Source organism: Macrobrachium rosenbergii, chromosome 23, assembly GCF_040412425.1.
Source record: "Macrobrachium rosenbergii isolate ZJJX-2024 chromosome 23, ASM4041242v1, whole genome shotgun sequence".
Taxonomy (NCBI): Eukaryota; Metazoa; Arthropoda; class Malacostraca; order Decapoda; family Palaemonidae; genus Macrobrachium; species Macrobrachium rosenbergii.
In genome coordinates this window covers 39,125,527-39,141,183 of record NC_089763.1, presented here as the reverse complement: position 1 = coordinate 39,141,183, position 15,657 = coordinate 39,125,527, and the positions used below count along the sequence as shown (strand labels likewise).

General features: G+C 35.6%; 1 protein-coding gene across 3 annotated transcripts; it reads right to left on the bottom strand.

Annotated features, from left to right (window-relative positions):
• Positions 1–2,330: 2,330 nt before the first annotated feature.
• Positions 2,331–15,225, bottom strand: LOC136851523 (uncharacterized). Of its 3 annotated transcripts, none has more exons than XM_067125752.1 (3): positions 15,042–15,225; positions 6,558–6,672; positions 2,331–5,577 (listed from the first exon to the last, which is right to left on the bottom strand). In XM_067125752.1, exons 1-3 carry the CDS (start codon positions 15,093–15,095, stop codon positions 5,078–5,080), a joined length of 669 nt encoding a protein of 222 aa, XP_066981853.1. In that variant the 5' UTR covers positions 15,096–15,225; the 3' UTR covers positions 2,331–5,077. The 3 variants fall into 3 exon arrangements, with proteins under 3 accessions (XP_066981853.1, XP_066981855.1, XP_066981854.1); XM_067125754.1 differs by lacking the exon at positions 15,042–15,225 and adding an exon at positions 14,259–14,977; XM_067125753.1 differs by lacking the exon at positions 15,042–15,225 and adding an exon at positions 7,410–7,573.
• Between the last annotated feature and the right edge of the window lie 432 nt (positions 15,226–15,657).

Below are 15,657 nucleotides of genomic sequence, written 5' to 3'. Positions count from 1 at the left end.
ATCCTTGCCTCCTGTTGTAATGTTTGTTTTCCTTAAGTCTTTTATCACTTTGTGTGTTGCTTCTTCGATTTGCTATTGATTCCCCATCGTAGTGATGGTTGAGAAACTTGTTTATATTATATAAGGCATCACTTTGACTCACTGGTTCCCAGATTGATAAGCAGATTCTTTTAAACTCGGCGTGTGTTGTTATGTTGTCGAATCTAACTCAATTCAAAGTTCTGCGTGCATCACCCTTTTCTGAACTCACCGGAAGCAAGGCTTCGTTTATTTTTGTTCTTTCGTCTGTTATTCTATTTGTGGAGTACGACTGTCTGCGTCCGCTAACCACTGGTTCACAGAGTGTGAGTCTAATCTACTTTTATCAGGATTTGAACTCTCCACTCTTCCGCAGAATCGTGTTGCTTGTGTCGTTGTTCTAAATTGAAATGTATTAATAGGGTTAATATTACTGTGATTGCTACTTGTGTTAGTAGTTCTTTGAGTTAATGTTCGACTTTGTCTATCTGCTGTTTGTCGTAATTGGTAAGGGCTATTTCTAATTGCATCCCTCAATGCATCAAATGGACTCTGCATTACACTGGTATTCAAAAATCATATGAAATTCCATACCCGAAATACACAACAGTAATAAAAAATGCATCATAAAATCATAGTATGTAAAAAAAATTTCTATTTACCAAACCTCAAAAAAATTTCCAGAAAAAAATTTTTTAGAGTCTTCCAATCGTAAAGTTGTGGCTTCATCACCATAAATGTTATGTACCTTTGAGAGAGATTATACTCGCGACCAAAAAATTTACACTCACTGCCGACGTTCACTTTTCAATGTTCAATTTATTTTCCAACGTTCACGTATTTTCTGTCGTTCAGGATCTTCCAATCTTGTTTTTAAACTGTTGAAGGCTTCATCAGCTTTTTCGCACTGTTCTGATTCGACTGCGTCGTTATCGTTTGCTGTTGACGTTTGCAGAGTAGATGCTTGTTTTTCTGGCTGCCTTTTATCACTTTCGCGACCAAAACAATTTCGTTCTGGATCGTTCGCTGCCCGACGTTTTCTTTATTTATTATGTTCTTTCGTTTATGTCTGTTCAAACGTTCAGGATACTTTCTTTAGAGGTTTGCTTATCGTTCTGGCCTTCAAGTTTTACGTTCCAGGATACGTTCACTTCATTAACACAACATTCAGACGTTATGAATTGCGATGCAAGGTTACAGTGAGTGACAAATGTGAGCCTTTCTTCTTCTATCAACCCACAATTAGTGAGGCTTACAACCCCACCCCCCATCTTCTCTCTGCTTCGCTGCTACCTTCTCTGCTGTACTGCTTCTCAACTGGACCTTTTTCAATGATTTTTGGAAAAGATTGTCCAGCCCTATTAGGCGGACAGTCTTGCTTTTGTCCCGCCTTCGTTGATGTTAATTGGCCATGCAGATTACCTGAAACGCCCTATTTTTGGAATGTTACCTCCCTCAAGGAGGAGTTTCTCAAACACCAAAATCATGAATTTTTCTGGCTGTTATTCCATTACAAGGCTACCTTGTTTTTTGTTACAAATTCCTCGTGACTACGAACTCGTTTCAGAGCAGTCATAATGGCTTCGTAACCACGACACAATGATGATATTTACCCGTGTTTTGCTTTTCTAATCACGACACGGTTTTGCCGTTCTAGCTAGTTTACAAATCTCTCTGTTTCTGAGTTCTGGCCTTGTGGGGAGGCATAGCCAAACCACAGAGATGTTTTGAAATTCTCTCTTTCTCTCTCTCTACTCTTCGTTTTCTTAAAATCTCTCTCCATCTATCAATCTCTGTCACTGAAAGGTTTCTCTCTCTTTGTCCCTTTATTCAGAATTTTTAGTTACATCCTTACATCTTTATATAGACTATGAAAGACTTAAATTTTTGCTGAATGTAGGCCTAACTATTTTTCCATTCTTGAGGGCAAAGAATCATCTAATTTTTATTTTTCTCTGAATGCTAACTAGGGCATTTTCTTAGGTTAACTGGAGCTTTCTTAATTTTTAGCTTTTTGTCGAGACGAAATTGTAACTGATGGCGCAATTTTTATGATCCTCATTCCTAAAATTAAATTTGATAAGATATTTTTTGCTTGCTCAAATGGATAACGCAATGCGCGAGAAGTACTTTACTTTACTTTTCAACGACGCCGAGATAAATAACAATACAAAACAATGGAAAACAATCAGAAGGAGCTTTGTCATAAACAACTTTACAATCTACTAAAATGCAGTCTGTTATTGAACTTTTAAATACGGCACGTCAGTCTACAAGGGTTTTATTGGTTATTATAAAACTGATAAGACAAGTCGCTCTGATTTCTTTTTATTTTTTTTCTATCCACACTCTGGTTTTTCATGAAAAGTGCTACGTTTCGGGTAGAAGGGAATTGTCTTATCAAACGGGTCAGTGAAGGTGTTGAGATAAAGTTTTGAGATACGTTGAGTAATAAGTTTATGACTTCTTCGAGTGGGTGTGCTTTGCAGAGTAAGCTTGACACACATACATGTATACGCATATCTATGTACAGCTATATATGTATATAATGTATATATACATATTTATATACATTTATATATTCATATTTATATAGTCGAGGTAACTGGGCGGCTACTTGGAAATCTTAGCTTGATAATGAATAATATTGCCAAGACCAGGATGAATATTTTTTATTACACAAGCTTTCGAGGTATAAAACCTCATCATCAGGCTGAAAAGCCGACAAGGATTAGAATCAATGAAATTACAATAAAATAAATTGCCATAATAAATCTTCAGCAAAAATACTAATCAAATATATAAAACGAACAGTAATTACAAACTAAAAAGGGTGAGAAGCAAAAAAAAAACGAAAATTTAAAAACGAACACAAACATAAAAATATAAAAATAAGGTGAAATGTAAACAAACTACCAATCACAAACTAAAATATTTAACGACCCAATTGTGTACCTACTATGAAATTACACGATAGCTAGTTGAATACCAGACGAGTTGTTGTTCAATTCCGGTTTCATTTTTTTAATAAACAGCGACTCTGAAATCAAAAGGTCCAGTCAGTTTGAACAAAAAGACAGTACCCGAAAATCCAGGTCAGTGATAGGATGGTCCTGTGCTAAACTGAGTTCCCTAATGGCAGAAAAGGGTGGTTTGGAAAGAGGAAACCTAGTTCTAATAGAAAGACCTCTGTGTTCCAAAATTCTGTGTCTGAGCCAGCGGGAACTGGATCCCACGCATCGCAGACCACACTGCGAACAAGTGAACAAGTAAACGACAGAGGAATTAAGGTCCACAGGCAGAGTAGGCTTCTCCTTCAAAAGTGTTCTTACAGTAAAAGGATTATCGAAAACAAACCGGAAACTAATTTGAGGGAAACAATACTTAAGTATTTCTTGTAACTTTTTTCGGACCATATAGCCACTATGACCAAAGTATGGCAATTTAATGTACTTTACATCCTTACGAGCAGTACTGTACACCGGTCTGGGACAAAACTTTTCATTTAAAAATTTTTCAGAACTTTGTAAAATACAAAAATGGGATATGAGTTTTCAGAAAAATAATTCTGGAGAAAACCATATCTTGATGAAAAAAATTAAAATCACAACAAACATTGTAGGCTCTATTTATCAAAGTGCGTATTGAGTTCATCTTATACTACTTTGGTGAAAAACTGAGGTAATTCAATCCCAAGCCAGTAAACGTACTTTTCCTATAAACAGAGGTCTCAAATTTTCCACTGTTTCTGTATACCTGTACATCTAAAAATGACAACTTATCCCGTTCTGTCTCACAAGTTTTATACCTCGAAAGCTTGTGTAATAAAGAATGTTCTTCCTGGTCTTGTCAATATTATTCATTATCAAGCTAACATATATATATATATATATATATATATATATATATATATATATATATATATATATATATATAATATTATTTATATTATATGTATGTGTGTGTGTGTGTGTGTGTATAACTGAATCACGAAAATATGGAACGTGATGAATATATATAAATAAAGGCAAAATCCCCGAAGGAAAGAGAAACAATGGAATACTGCAAGGTCTTTCGAATTCTTGTTCTTTACTTAGCAGACTGAGTACAGGACAAGAAGTCGAAAGGCCTTGCAGTACTCCATTGTTTCTCTTTCCTTTGTGAATTCTGTCTTCATGTATATATATATATATATATATATATATATATATATATATATATATATATATATATATATATATATATATATATATATATATATATATATATATATATATATATATATATATATAATATGGAGGTGTAAGGCTCACTGTGTATAGGAGGGTCCGACGCGCTGCCAGTGAGCATTCTGTGTGGGTGAATGAAATAGCTACGGCTGTGATAGTTTCTGCATATAGATTCAGTAAAACAGCCTATTTTCTAAGTACCCTTGAATTTAAGGTTTCAAAATGTGCAAGAAAGTAAAAACTATCTCAAACTGTAAAACTAAAAATTCTAAATAGTGAGAAAACTCAATAATGAGTTGCTTATGAATGTTACAACATAAATCAAGATAAGAAGCTTAACCTTAGGAAATAAATAATGTGGTAAGAAATATCACAGACAGTAGAATTTTTGGGTATTAGAACTGCATGCTAATCACCATCACCTCTTAATATATTACAAAATTAATTATTCACTTAGGCAAATAATGTATCGTTGACTGCTAGGATCACCGTCCAAGGTATACGTCTACTGCAGTATTGGCTTGTCACTGTATGGAGAATCCACTTGTGTTACCAACTTTAGATTTCGAATTTGAGATAAATCCACTGAAGTTGATTCAACTTTTCGTCAAGTCATTAGAAATAAACTTTAATCAAAGTTTATAGTTGTTTTTGGTACCTGTGTTTCTCAAGGCCTCGATTGGTCTAACTATCATGAAGATAGCTTTAATGGAGGCCATATTGGAAAGCGTCAGTACTTTCTTAGAGTGTACACAGATCACAGATGTGTTTGCTTCGTTCCTTCCCCAGGAGTCATGCATAATTCCTCCAGTTTTCTTATGGTTTGTTCTTCACCACTTCTGCACTTCATCATAACTTGGCAAGCCCTCATCATCATCATCTAGTACGAGGGCGCAGCTTCCCGATCGCCCTCTAGACCCAACCGAAACCGATGTCCACTGAGAGGCGGATCTCCCTCTATTTTGAGAACTTGTCGGTGGCGGAGAACTTGCAAGGGACACTGTAGAAACTGTAGGATGCCTGTTTAATTCAAAAACTGGCGCCACAGACGGCAAACCGAGCCCGGAGGCTTTAAACCCCATGTCCGTTGTCCATATGAGCGGGATGGCACCGCGCTTCGTTCCTCCAGGAGGCTCCTGGTTGAGCGTCTTCTCGAGTTCGTCTCGTATTTGCTCCGGACTCGTTTCGATGTATTCTTTCCGCCAGGTGTGCCGGTATTTCGGAGGAGGGTCCCGATTCGAGGGAACCTCACCACTCGTGTCCCCAGAAGGGCTTCGATGTGTCCACGCGAAGAAGATGCCGAGTGGTATTGTGATGGCCAGCATCAAAACTGCAAAACAAGGAAATGTTGAAATAAGGATAATACATAGGCCTATCGTAAAGATACACAAACGATCTACCTATCTGCCAACATGAATATATATATATATATATATATATATATATATATATATATATATATATATATATACAGATAGACAAATAGATAGATAGATAGATATGTGTGAATAAATATATATGTGCGTATGCCTATGTTTGCTCGTTTATCAACATACTCACTTATTGTCTTAAAAGGCAACAGAAAATACAAGTGCTTCAATAAAATGCTGTTTTAAAATGAATTTACGTAACTTGTCATTCCTTATATTTCAGCTCCAGGTAAAGGGAGATAGAAAAGAAGCAGTCGCCCCGTGAAATATGAATGGAGGACATTGTTGCATAAATGTTTTAAAGAATAAGCAAAACAAAAAAGAAACTAAAATAATTACATCACTTTAAAAGGTCAAAGAAATGTAAGTGCGGCCGCTCATCTTCTTGACAGAGACCTCAGGATTATTATTCCCCCACTTATCAAATCACGACGGCAAGTGTCACGCACTTACCTGCACTTGCAAAGCCACAAAGAGAAGTAAGTGGCTTTAATTCACTTTCACTTGATAACTCATCGAGAAACTTTAGCCACTCTTATCATTTACCCTCACTTTAAAACCTCTCTTACAAGTAAATTGATTAGATTAATAATTAGTTAGTTAATTAAAAGTATTTAATTAAACGTCAGCTATATCCACTCACCAACTAGTAATTAAATTTTGATTAAGTAACGAATGAATTAAATTAAATAAGTAATGAATTAATTAAACACCAAGTACATCCACTCACCTCCTATCAGTTAATTATAAGTCTGTCACATCAACTCACCTCCCACTAAACAATTTGGTAATTAATGAGTGGATTAAAAGTTCACCTCCCATCAATTACTATTTCAGTTGGTTAGGTAGCAAAGTAATTAATCAATTAAAAACCACTCACCTCCACTTATAAGGATTATCAAGCCATTCAGGGAGTATCCGAAGTTAATGAAGGAAATCATCCCACCGAATATGATACCAAGGGCGACGATCACGACCACGGCAATAAAACATCTCTGGAAAGAGAAGATTGAAAAGACGATTAGCGAGTCTTTTCGGGGTGAGGTTGCTACCCCATCGTCCCTTTCCCAACCCAGGCTGCGGCCCACCACGGTCGACTGGCCAAGGGGTCATAATTCGCTATGCTCCCTAGCGGGGTAGTGTCGTCTGTGCATCTCACTCGGTGCACTGTGAGCACTACCACGGTCTGGGCACATAGGCCCCTAGCTGCAACTCCTTTCATTCCTTTTACTGTACCTCCGTTCATGTTCCCTTTCTTCCATCTCACTCATCACGCTCTTCTAACAATTTTTTCATAGTGCAACTGCCAGGTTTTCGTCCTGTTACACCTTTCAAAACTTTTCACTCGCAATTTCCGTTTCAGCGCTGAATGACCTCATGGGTCCTAGCGCTTGGCCTTTGGCCTAAATTCTCTATTCCATCCCATAAGCTCGCTAAGCTTTGGTCACCTCAGGGCCCACAAGGGATTATTCAGTAAATAATCAAAGCTAGTTTCCATTTGTGTGTGTGTGAAGAAGAAGAAGAAGAGAGAGAGAGAGAGAGAGAGAGAGAGAGAGAGAGAGAGAGAGAGAGAGTGAGAGAGAGGAGATTACACATAATGCGTACAACCTTCTCAGATTTTATTTAGTCACAAAACACTTACTTGAAAGCTCCAAGTTGTATATAAAAAATGATAATAATAAAAATAACAACACAACTCAAAAAGAAAAAGAAAAATAATGCTAAAACTCACGTCTGCAAAAGCCGTTCCATCCATAGCTCCTCGTTACACAGAATAAGACTTCGACAGCAAATTCGCCGTTTCGCAACTAGGACTTAAAAACAGCAAACCAAAATGGTTGGTACTACGGTCTATCCTTTCGGGATGGCTTCTCAGGCACGAATAAAAAGGTTGGTTGTGTCTTTGTCCCTTTCCGAGGGAACCATTTGGCTCACGAGGAAGCCCCCCCTGATAAGAACAACGCGGGGGGATTACACTATTTTTTAAACTACATCGAACTGATAAGATATATGTTTTGTATATCTTTTGTCCTAAATGTGTGTCGGGAAGGTGTGGGCATCGTATTATTGTGGTCGTTGGTTTTTTGTTGGTGACGTTATTATTATTATTATTATTAAAGTGTATTACACAGCTAAACATTTATTATTCAAAGTGCTTCAAAAACACATGGTTGGAATTAATTTTAATAATATAATAATAATAAAAAACATATGGTTAATAATAATAATAATAATAATAATAATAATAATAATAATAATAATAATAATAATAATTATTATTATTATTATTATTATTATTATTATTATTATTATTATTCACAGTCTATAGACATTCACAAATGTATAATGCCATGAATTTCCCAAAAATGGATAATAATAATAATAATAATAATAATAATAATAATAATAATAATAATAATAATAATAATAACTATTATTATTATTATTATTATTATTGTTCAACATGTGCACACACATTCACAAACAAATGCCATGGTTTAAAAACGTGGCAGGTATAAAAGAATAATAATAATAATAATAATAATAATAATAATAATAATAATAATAATAATAATAATAATAATATTATTATTATTATTATTATTATTATTATTATTATTATTATTATGAACTTGAAACAACTCAAATTACTTCAGCATAAGGGTCACCGATTAGCCTACGCGGGAACTGTCACCTATACTGACTACCAATATCGATAAGAGTTTTGCGACGAAATTCTACCGAGAACTACTCATAACGATAATGAAAGATAAAGTAATTCTTGAGAATTTCCTCGCTCGTCATTTAAAGACGAAAAAATGCAAACGAATTAAAAGAAATCGTAAGATTTTAGATAATTAGTCTTCAGTTGCTTTAGATCTGAAGTTTATTTTTCACTTCACTTAGCTCTGTCATTCTTTATTCGCAATGTGTATAGAACAGTTTCCCTGTCAGTGTGGGCAGTGTTAAATAATAATAATAATAATAATAATAATAATAATAATAATAATAATAATAATAATAATAATAATAATAATAGTGGTGAAGAAATCCACGATAATATCAGCGTGAATATATAAAAATATATATCTGCGTTATATAAAAATTTTTAATATATAGGCTATATTTACACTGACGTCATTGTGGATTTCTTCACTATTTTAGTGACTCAAGCGTTTATGAGATTTTTCTGCATAATAATAATAATAATAATAATAATAATAATAATAATAATAATAATAATAATAATAAGTATGAAAATTATTCATAAAAGCGTAAATAGTTCCTAGGCCTAGGCTAGTGCATCCGAGGGTCAGAGAGTCTTCGAAAGCAGCTTAACGTTGAAGATAAATGCCTCTTCTTGAGCTTCTCATTATCAAAAACTTGCAGCGGCTGTTGAGTCAGGGTGGGGAACCGTTGGTGATAGCCAGAAGTACCGGTACCTCCAGGCAGCCATTGGCAAGCCCTGAGTGTATACCGCCTTCCAGCTATTGGTCTAGGTGTGGTTAACGGGTTACGTTAAAAACAGAGGGTCACACTTGATCACATTTAACAAAAAAGAAATGAAAAAAGGTTGAGAGAGAGAGAGAGAGAGTTGGGCTGGTTCGATTACTTGTAAATACCTAAAGAATAATTCTATCAGGAGGGATGAGAAATAACCACGTAGAGTCCTTTCCCTAAGAGAGAGAGAGAGAGAGAGAGAGAGAGAGAGAGAGAGAGAGAGAGAGAGAGAGAGAGAGAGAGAGAGAGCCATCATAGCCTCTTTCAACATTAACTGAACACATCCCATAATCGACTTCCATTAAAACCGGACCTGTTTTTCAAGTTTTGCGTCGACTGGTTGCTTTTGCAGGAAGCAAGCTATTTCAACCCTGGCTTTACATACCCAATGGGCTTCGTAGTTCGTAACACATTTCCTGACGTTGATACGTGATGTTAGTGGGACAAATGATAAGACAAATCAAGATTCTTTCGAAGAATGCTGAGCTGGACAAATCTCGGCCAGATATCTGGGTAAGTTGGGAAGATATGAGCGTTCACGAATGCCCGGGGCCAATGATCTTTTTGTATATATATATATATATATATATATATATATATATATATATATATATATATATATATATATATATATATATATATATATATATATATATATATATATATATGCTTTCAGAAAGTTTAAGTATTAATATTTATATGCGTATATCATGACTAGCATACAAGAACATTAACCTAGATCTGATGATCTCATGGAACTTCTAGAGCCAGTCGTCATGTGTTTACCAGCCCGTTATCAGGATTTCATCAGATTTTAGCGAATTTCCTACGTCAAAACCGCCAGTGCGCATTAATGACAAAGGTCGCGAGGGATTACTCTGGTCTACGTGACTGTAAGCAACATAACTATATATATATATATATATATATATATATATATATATATATATATATATATATATATATATATATATATATCAACTCTACCATCCACTTTCTGGAAGTACGAACAGCTGAAGTGGAAGCCGTGGCACAGTTGTCTTCTCACGTGTGCTAGGATGGCCCTCAGCCTACCGCGCAACTGTAAATTGGTAACGCTGTCAACTTGGGATAAAAAAAAAAAGATGGCAATGGGCTAGCAATCTCATCCCTGAAGAACCGGATGGGTGTACTCTACTTGCATCACCTCCTTCCACGGCAAGATGTTTGCTGAAAAAGTCTAGTACTGCGGTAAGTGCATTTTCGCGGGCTTTCCCCTACGATTAGACCTGCAACGGTCACAGTTTAAAGTTTCCTTTTTAATTAACCAGATGGTGAAGAGCAATTATTTTACTAACCATTGCTAATGATCAATGTTCGGTATTCACAGTTTGACGTTGCATAGACTACAAATGGAAGGGAAACTGGCTCCCCCTTAAGGTTATTGAGGGTGCCAAACTCCGAATGGAAAGAAAAGTGGCTTCCCCTTAACTTTGTTGCCGAGTAGAAAAAAAATGTTAACGCAAATACAGTAACAAAATTGTCATTTGATCTATTTCATGTTATGGGACGCATACATCGTACACATACTTAACTATGCACGGCTGAAGTAATTTTACTCTTTTAATTAAGTGGAAGCCAAGAACGAGGCTCGCATATGAACGACACTGGGACGATTGCAAATGGCGTTTGTTTCTGACGAATGGGTCCTCTGTGTTATACTGACTGGTGGTCCTTTGAATTTTGGATGCAGAGCCCCCTCCCCTCCCATAGCATACACCGTCAGGGGCTTGAAAGCACAACAAATCTACAGGTTCGTTAGAAAAATTAGTATAATCTGTAACCCATAAGGAGGTTTCGGACTAACAATAAACACCGCATGCGTATTGCGAGGTCGCCCTTTTTGAAGGCAAGTCCAATTACTTTTTGAGTCACTTTACCTCAGACTGGTTGTGTTTTTTTGTTGTTGTTTGTGGAGCTGTTTTTTTTACTAGTTTGTGTTGGTTTTTCTGAAGTGCTGCATTAGCCAACGGTTGAAGCATCACGAAAGGAATGAAATGCAATGGAGATTTTCTGTGACGGATTTCTTATTTTATGAAGACCAGTGGATGGAAAAGAGTGTCTACAAGACGATGACGGGAGAAGCTCGTCGAAGCTTATTTGAGCTTGAATACGAGGCAGAAGTATAAATATGGTGTATTGAAACGCCAAGATGAAGGAATATGAAGAAGTGGTAATGGGTCCTAAAATATGATTATACTTTGAACTTTTTTTTTGATGGTTTCAAGATTCACCGCTAAACCCATAGACAACTATAGAGAATAGGGCTGGGCATATTCAGCTCCGGTGCATTGTGAACAGGTAAGTGTGTGGTATATATAGTGTATGTTTGTTTACTTATTTATTTATTTCTGTATTTTTGTAAAGTACCTTGATAAACGATATATTTTATTCGGCTGTGTTTGTTTAAGGCCGATATCTGGTGAAATAGCCAAACCTTATTCGGTTCTACCAGGCTGTAGTATATTTATCATTCATTTTCTACATTTGACTCCCCAGGGCTAGTACTAAACGGCGAAACAGTGTAGGTGAGTCACTTTTGCCGTGTTTAGTACTAGCTCTTGGGCGATCAAATAGTTTTGTATATAATTTGAGGAAGTAATTGCCATATGCCTTAATTGGGTTGTTTGGTAGATAGCATCCTAATTTTTGGTAGGTCGCGAATAGCTCGGTAGATATCTTACTATAGTAGCACCCCTTATTCTACCTGACAACTAGGCTATAGTTGGGATATGAACAGTTTTCCGTATTCAAAATAACTTGGTAAATTAAATGATTATTGTAGTTTTGAACCGTCAAAGATATTTCAATAATTTTAGGGACTTTTGATGACAAAAATTCGCCAGGCGCCTAAATGAGCTCATTTACGTATTTGTTGGGCGCCATCTTCGTTCCTCCCAAATATCAGAGGTTAGGCTATAGGTAGTTCTCCCAACTATAGGCTTAATTCTGACTTATGGAAAGTAAAGCGATATACGATTGTGTAGATACGATCGATTATAAAAATTGTGTTAGGCCTATACCAGGAACCTCAAAGAACTAGTGGTATACATTGTTCATTTTGAATGTCTAGAAATATAAAACATACTTTGGAATGGCAGTTCATACAATTTTTCTAAGTAGTACTAAGCGTATGGAGCCAGTGCCATCGGGAAAACCAGGATTTTTGCCCATCGTCAAGTATAGCCTAGTAAATTGAGTATTTCACTTTCTTTTATTTACATCTATGATGCAAGTTTTCACATCACAACAAAATCATTGGGCCAGTGTTGCATACGAGACAGAACAGCTGATAAGATACCGATATCTCACAGTTTAATACTAAGGAAATAGGCTATTATTTGAAAGTGAACACGATTCCACGTGGAAGCTACGGTACATAATTTAATGGGCATGCACGACTGTATTGGGAACGAAATAACTGAAGTATTTTTTTTTTTTTTACACAATTCGTATCTTGTAATATTGTGTTCAGTGTGAAAAAGAGTCCCGTCCTTCAGTTGTATTTTTCACACTTGAGCATTGCCTTGATCGAAAGAGGTAATTACAAATACGTACGATGGCAGAATTTGCAATTCTTTGTACAACTTGTTATTATGAGCGTGATTTAACACAGTTGAGTAGACTAGCTACCAGGCACATAATTTATATATATATATATATATATATATATATATATATATATATATATATATATATATATATATATATATATATATATACAAACTTACATCGATATTTTTCGTCCAAAGTAATTACAGTAGTAGTCTTCACATCTCACAACGCCTATATTTAATTTTTGATGCACAAATTAGGTTAGACTTTATATTACAGAATGAAACCAAAACTACTCAGCACTGTTAAAATAACTTATAACTTTTGCCGATGTTCGGGTTGTCACCGATTCTGAGTTTATTTTATCAACGAAGGGTAGGTCTATTGCTTGCTCTAGTCCTATGCCTTGTCTGTCTTCACAACGTTCGTCTGTTGTGCCCTGTTGTTCGGTGGTTCGGTGGGTGGAAGCGAGCCTCATTTATGACATTTTGTGAAGCTGGCTTACCATGAACATTTCATTAACGAGAGTCTGAGCAAATCGAAGAAGGAAGTATACAAACCTACACGAAAACCGAATCGCGTTAGGAATCATTAGACACTGATTTGTTCCTCACAATGTTCATTTTTCTTAATGACAGAATTAAGGACAAGTTAGCCATTCCCGCTATGAATAAATATACAGTTATAAGGACGTTAGTTACGAATAACAAATGTAGTAATGTCGTTGGTGGAGTTTATCGTGTTCCTTATTCAGATTGTAATGAATGTTACTAGGCGAAATTGGTAGAGGATTAGAGATCAGAATCTGTGAACGGAAGATCAGTTTGACTAGGACATCTGTTTACTGCAAAATCAGCGTATGGTTTAGAGGTAGGACGTAGTGTAGGTTTTGACGGAAGCAACGTGTGTGTGTGTGTGTGCGTGTGCGCGCGCGTATGTGTATATATATAATATATATATATATATATATATATATATATATATATATATATATATATATATATATATATATATATAATGTATATAAAAATAGATACATATAGATAAATATAGGTGTGCGTCAGCCCAACAGCAAGCCCACCCTTGGAAAGAGCAATTAGCCTAGTGTGAGCGTGGCTGTTTGCTCGGTCCAGGACCACTCAGCTCTGCTTGATTAAAAAAAAAAGGGGGGGGGGCAGGTTATACATTGACTTGCAACTGCTGCTGTCAGCCCTTAATATAACCTTAATATAAACTTCTCTAGGAAATCCAGTATAAAAAAAAAATTACATTCGTTGAGTTTAGAGAAAGAGCCCCCGAGATCTTTTTGAAATAATAAAACAATGGGAAAAAGTCATAAAGCTCTTCATCCCATCTGATTTGCTGTCTAGCAGTCATGTAACACCTCCATTCTTGAAGCTTGTTGTAAATAATATTGAAAACGCTGAAACTGAGTAAGTAATCACCGTAATCTGATACAGTAGCAAATGAAAAAAATTATACTTACATTATTGAAGCTTAATGAAGTCATCTTGTTATGTTGTTAAATGAGGTTCTCTTTCCGAGTTTGTAAATGTAAGTGCGAGTGTAGGCCTAAAATTTGTTGAGATTTCGAAAGTGTTTGTTGTTCAGCTTATATTCTTTTTATAAATTCCGGCGTTAGGACATTTTTTACCGTTTAACAGATTTCTCACATCCAAACGTTCGTTGACTCACGTGTCACACATGAAGCTTCAAAGTTTTTAAAACTTGAAAATGCTGTTTTTCTTTTTCATTGACGTACATATACCGATAAACAAGTATAGTCTACTCCCTCAAAACTATGAAACAGGAAGATGTCGTTTCGTTGTTTTTTCTTTTTAATGCGCAGGTTTTCTTTCTTTCATCAAAGTTTCAAGTTGAGAAGTACAAAAAAAGCTACAGCTTTTTATAAAAACAAAAATTGTTTGCTTAGAAATAACTTGAAAGCGTCTGAAACTTGCGAGGGTGTCTAATTTTCTCAACCAAAATTTATGAAGTTTGGAAGAGTAGCTGTGTTTTGGTTTCACGCCTCTTCTCTCTCTTTTCTTTATCATGATTTTAAATTGTGACTTTCAGAAGGAACTTATGAAGCGTAGAAACCTAGTAGCGATTCAGCTGAAACTCTTAAAGTTTGAACCAAATTGCATCAAAAGAGCTTCAAAATTGCCACTAAAAATTACTTATTGCTCAAACGATTTCAGCTTTCATTCTCAGCTTTGATTTGTAAGTTACGCGCACACACACACACACACAAATATCGAAAACTCACAAAATATAAAAAGTATTTGAATTTCGAGAAATTTTCTTCTCTCTGATTCCACATATCAGAATTTGTGCATCCTAAAACTTATTGAAGGTGAGACTTTCTTGGTTGTTCGAGATTGGGAAGTTCCGTCGGAAAGCTTTTCAAGAATTATGTATGTTGAAAACGTATTTGTCGTCCGCCACAGACTGAAATCCATACTGAGTCGCAGTTTCGTTAACAATAATCATCCGGACGAGGTGATGGACTGCCTTGTTCGAATACCTGCAACTTGTCTTAGGTCACCATCTAAAAATTTGAGACAATGGATATAAACGCTATAGCATTTATTCATGAACTTCATAAAGTTTATGAATAAACAGTAAAATGATTTAAAATGAATGAAATGTGACTTGGGCCTCCAGCAGTGGTACATAAACGTTTTGAAAGTACATTGATTTGTTCTGATGCGTCGTTCGAACGCAGAATTCTTGGATTTCTTTATCGTAGAGTTTAATCTTCTGGTAGAGGATTTTCCCTGTAATCGTACTCGAGTAGCTGACACTTCCTTCTACCTTGTACTGCCCAGGGTATTTTTATTTATATAAGATTGTAATCACTTTGACACATGATTTATGCACTT

Excerpts from the sequence above, each read along its gene's own strand:
- LOC136851523 (XM_067125752.1), bottom strand. The coding sequence starts at position 15,095 with ATGTGGAATCAGAGAGAAGAAAATTTCTCGAAATTCAAATACTTTTTA. Across the intron at positions 6,673-15,041 it reads TCAAATACTTTTTATATTTT|AGATGTTTTATTGCCGTGGT; the intron begins GTGAGTTTTCGA and ends TTCTCTTTCCAG. Across the intron at positions 5,578-6,557 it reads GATAATCCTTATAAGTGGAG|TTTTGATGCTGGCCATCACA; the intron begins GTGAGTGGTTTT and ends CTTGTTTTGCAG.